The sequence below is a fragment of the Mus pahari genome, chromosome 11, assembly GCF_900095145.1.
Source record: "Mus pahari chromosome 11, PAHARI_EIJ_v1.1, whole genome shotgun sequence".
NCBI lineage: Eukaryota > Metazoa > Chordata > Mammalia > Rodentia > Muridae > Mus > Mus pahari.
Window position 1 is genome coordinate 5,196,368 of NC_034600.1, and position 4,261 is coordinate 5,200,628.

At 52.9% G+C, this 4,261-nt stretch overlaps 1 protein-coding gene across 3 annotated transcripts in view; it reads left to right on the forward strand.

Annotated features, from left to right (window-relative positions):
- Irx4 (iroquois homeobox 4) overlaps positions 1-3,427 on the forward strand; it is a 9,728-nt gene extending 6,301 nt beyond the window's left edge. For 2 of the 3 annotated variants that reach the window (XM_029544016.1, XM_021208631.2), the window contains exons 4-6: positions 413-525; positions 1,301-1,629; positions 2,030-3,427. In XM_029544016.1, coding sequence (XP_029399876.1) covers positions 413-525; positions 1,301-1,629; positions 2,030-2,838 — 1,251 coding nt within the window. In that variant the 3' untranslated portion in view covers positions 2,839-3,427. Of the gene's footprint in view, positions 1-412; positions 526-1,287; positions 1,630-2,029 lie in introns of all 3 variants that reach the window. The other variant, XM_029544017.1, reaches the window with a different exon arrangement.
- Positions 3,428-4,261: the final 834 nt, after the last annotated feature.

The following is a 4,261-nucleotide window of genomic DNA, read 5'->3' on the forward strand; positions in this document are numbered from 1 at the left end:
TCTCTCCCCGCCCCCCCCCGCCCCCTAGCTTTTCCCAGTTCCGCCCCCTCCCCTCCCCCTCTTCAAAGCCTCTTTTCTACCGGGTTCATCATCCCTAGGCCTGGTGGCCTCTCTGGAATCTTTACCAGTCAGTACTCTTTCTTTCCTTCCAAGATCGCCCTCCTCCTCCCTTTCTCTTCCTCCAGCTATCTCACTTTACCTGATCCTCACCCCCTGATCTACACCCACCCCATTTCCCTGGCCCACCCTCTTCAGGTCCCCACTTTTGGGAAACTGAGTGTTGAGTGAGTCCAGGACATGGGTTGCAGTTTGTGGGCAAAGTTTGAGGAGACTCCTAGGATCTAAGCTACCCTAAGAGCTCTTTGGGTAGTGTTTCTAGCTGGGTCTACAAAAGCTGTGGTGGCTTTTACAGAACAGCTTCGAGTCCAAGGATGGCACAGGATCTTCACACACCGGCCTACCACCCACTGCAGCTGCAGCCTACTACCCCTATGAGCCAACTCTGGGCCAGTACCCATATGACAGGTGAGGGATTCGACCTCCTGCCCTGACTACCACTACAGTCCAGCTGCCAATCACTCCATCACCACCTCCAGATCACCTTGGGGGGAGCTGGGGGAGTGGAAGGACCAGAAGAGGGGGCAATTCCCTCAAACAGGTGTTCCATCCTACCCTTACACACACCTATGTTGTTGTGAATGTAGAAATTCTCTCATTGCTGTGATTTTCAAGCAAATTGGTTCTAGAAAGTTTAGTCCACTAGGCTGTTTCCTTGAAGGGCCCAGGACACCTTCCTGCACCCCAAGAAGCTCAGCTCAGTTGGGTGTCTAAGCCAGGTCCACCAGCCTTACAGTGGGAATTAAAGAGGAAGTCCTTGGCCCTCATCACCCATGCTGGGGATAGCTCAGCTCACCATCTCATCTTCCTATGGGACCATTACCAATTCAACTTAAAACTCATGAACCTTGCTCCCCAGTTACTCTAGGCACAGGTTCACGGGTTGCTGGTTCATAGATCCATGATACCTTTTTATGTTTTACGGATCAAAGTGGTAAGAGGGAAAACCATTAAAGGATCAGAGAAATGTCTCTACAGAGTGACAGGCCATGACCTACTCTGTCATTTTAATGACATCTTCGTTCTTGGCCCACAAAAGGCAAGGCAGTGCCCATAATCACAACCCACCCCAGGGAGGCACAGCCTGTTCCTATGCCCGCTTCCCCCAACCCCCCGCCTCGCCCGCCCGCTCGCGCGATCTCCCCCGCCCCGACTGGCACCCCATTGCAGAGCCTGTCTCCAGGTACGGGACCGTGGACAGTGGCACGCGGCGCAAGAACGCCACCCGGGAGACCACCAGCACGCTGAAGGCCTGGCTGCAGGAGCACCGGAAGAACCCGTACCCCACCAAAGGAGAGAAGATTATGCTGGCTATCATCACCAAGATGACCCTCACGCAAGTCTCCACCTGGTTTGCCAATGCGCGCCGACGCCTCAAGAAGGAGAACAAGATGACCTGGCCACCTAGAAATAAATGTGCAGATGAGAAGCGCCCCTATGGGGAGGGTGAGGAGGAGGAGGCTGGAGAGGAGGAGTCACGGGAGGAGCCTCTTAAGAGTGCCAAGAGTGAAGGTGGGTTGGGGATTCTGCAAAGTATGGGGTGTCTCTGGAAGCTGTTGGGTGGCAAATGGAAAGCCTTAGGACCTGGGCAGCAAATTGATGAACTGGTTTCCAGTCAGATCTTGTGCCTGGGGAAAGGAGAGTGAGGTGGTACCATGTAGACAGGCTTAAAGGACATCCAAAGTCAATTTTAAAAGCATTGCAAATGCCATTAATTTGAATGTAGATATGCCAGGCTGGTGTTCCTAGTTCAAGACTTGAGTCCCTCTGGAGACGGGAGGAGGAAAACAGAAAGGTCTGGGCTGTTGACTAGTTGGGAATGAGTTTCCATTAACTCTGGTCTTAGAATAAAAGAAAGCTGCTTATGCCTTCCTGTCTCCCTCCACTGGCCGCATGCTCTCTGACCTGACAGGTTCTGCTGGCAAAGATGACAAGGAGCTAGAACTCAGTGACTTGGAAGACTTCGACCCTCTAGATGCAGAGACCTCAGAATGTGAGCTGAAGGCGCCCTTCCAGTCCCTGGATAGTGGACCAGAGAGGATTCCTGCTTCGTCTGATGGTCCTGGCACAGGCAAGGAAGCCTCCGCCACACTCCGGATGCCCCTGGGCACCGCTGGTGGAGCTGTTATGGATGGGGATCTGGAGAGAGCCAGGAACTGCCTCCGGAGCACAGTGGTCATTCCCGACTCTGGCGCTGAGGGCGGCCCACCTGCCTGCGAAGCCAAACTGACCTTTGCTCAGGCAGGAGCGCCGCCGAACCTGGAGACCAAGCCCCGCATCTGGTCCTTGGCACACACAGCCACCGCTGCTGCAGCCACAGCTCTGAGCCAGACTGAGTTTCCCTCCTGCATGCTGAAACGCCAAGGTCCAGCCGGAGCATCTGCGACGACGCCTGCGTCCTCACCGGCAGTCACGGCCTCTTCTGGGGCTCTGGATAGGCACCAGGACTCCCCAGTAACTAGCCTCAGAAACTGGGTGGATGGGGTATTTCACGATCCCATCCTTAGACACAGCACTTTGAACCAGGCCTGGGCCACCGCTAAGGGCGCACTTCTGGATCCCGGCCCTCTAGGACGCAATCTGGGGGCGGGTACCAACGTACTGACGACGCCCCTGGCTTGCTCCTTCCCACCCACGGTGCCCCAAGACGTACCACCTGCAGGGGCCTCCCGGGAGCTGCTGGCTACGCCCAAGGCCGGTGGCAAACCCTTCTGCACTTAACACCCTCCTGCACAGTGGAGAAGGGAACTGGTGCTCAGGCTACAGGCGCTGACTCTGGACTGCTTTTAATGGGTTTCCAAAAGAAGGGGGCATTTCCAAGCCAAGATTGCCAACCCACCTGAGACAGAGGATTTGAACTCAACCTCCAGGGCTATGGAGGAACTCCTCGAGTTCTATCACCAGGTTTTACCTGATCTTGCGTCCACCTGAGCCATCCCTGAACTCCAGGAAGACCGGAGAGGAGAGCACAGCCGATGGGAGGCTCCCTGAAGCATAAAGTTTACGTCCAAAGTTTACATGGAGAAGGCATTTGGGTTCTGAGGCTTGTTTTGTGTTGCTGTCTCCTTCTGGGTTTGAGGCATGCCGGTGTTCCTGCGAAGACTCCTCAGCCCGCTTTTCTTCGGACTTCATCCTCAGCACGTAGAGCTCACCGCCAATACTTCCACCGAGTTTACACTGTTGCACACTCTTGACTCGACAAAATTATGTTTTCTAAAATGTATATTCACACCAGTAATTGCCTGTTTCAGAGGGAGGCTAATATAACAGAACTAATAAATTTTCGTGTTTGCATTGCGGAAGGAACACATTTCACAGCTGGGGCTGGCTCTATAGGTGTTCCTGAAAGCAGTGATGGTGACCCCCAGGGGAAGAAAGAATAGGCGGGCTGACACACACTCCACCCCCAGAAAGTAGTTAGTTGCCCATCCAAGTCTAAGCAAACCATTTTTGAGATGTTAAAGGTACAAGAGGGACAATCTTCTGATCTCGTAATAAGTAGATGTGAAACCCCAAACTTTAAAGTCTTCCCCACTGCCAGACACCAGAATTTGAACAAATAAGGTTTCTTTGACCAAATTAAAGTAATGTTTAGCCTTTTTAAGTTCCCTGAGATTTTGCCTGGGGGAAAGGGGCATTGCCCTGAGGGCATCATTCTCTGATGCCAAGAGGCTCTTAATAACTGTTGTGTGACCTGACCCCGTTGTCCTTCTTTCCAGAGAAGCAGGCTGAACAACCCTGTAGCTTCAAATTTAGCTTCTATATCACTCAAGTTCTGAAGACCTCCAGAGGGAAAATCTTAATAGCAGAAGATGGGAGGAAAAGCTAAAAAGACATGGACAAGGACACAAGGGCTTGGGCCAGAAGCAGCCTGGGAGGGCAAACCTGATTCTTCACACCTCTCTAGGCATAGTCACTAGGGTAGGCTACTTTGCACTCAGGTCCTCCACAGTTCTTTACAAGGCTCCCTGCATCTCTAGGAGGCACCTGCCCAGCCTCTGTCCCTTGTTCTCTGTTCACCTGAGAACTTCTGTTCAGGCCTCTGTGGACTTCATAAAATGTTCCTAGGGAGATGGCAGTGGCAAGCAGAAGAACTTGTAAAGCAGAGAACCTAGGGCAAGCTGCTATGAAATTAAGGGAGCCC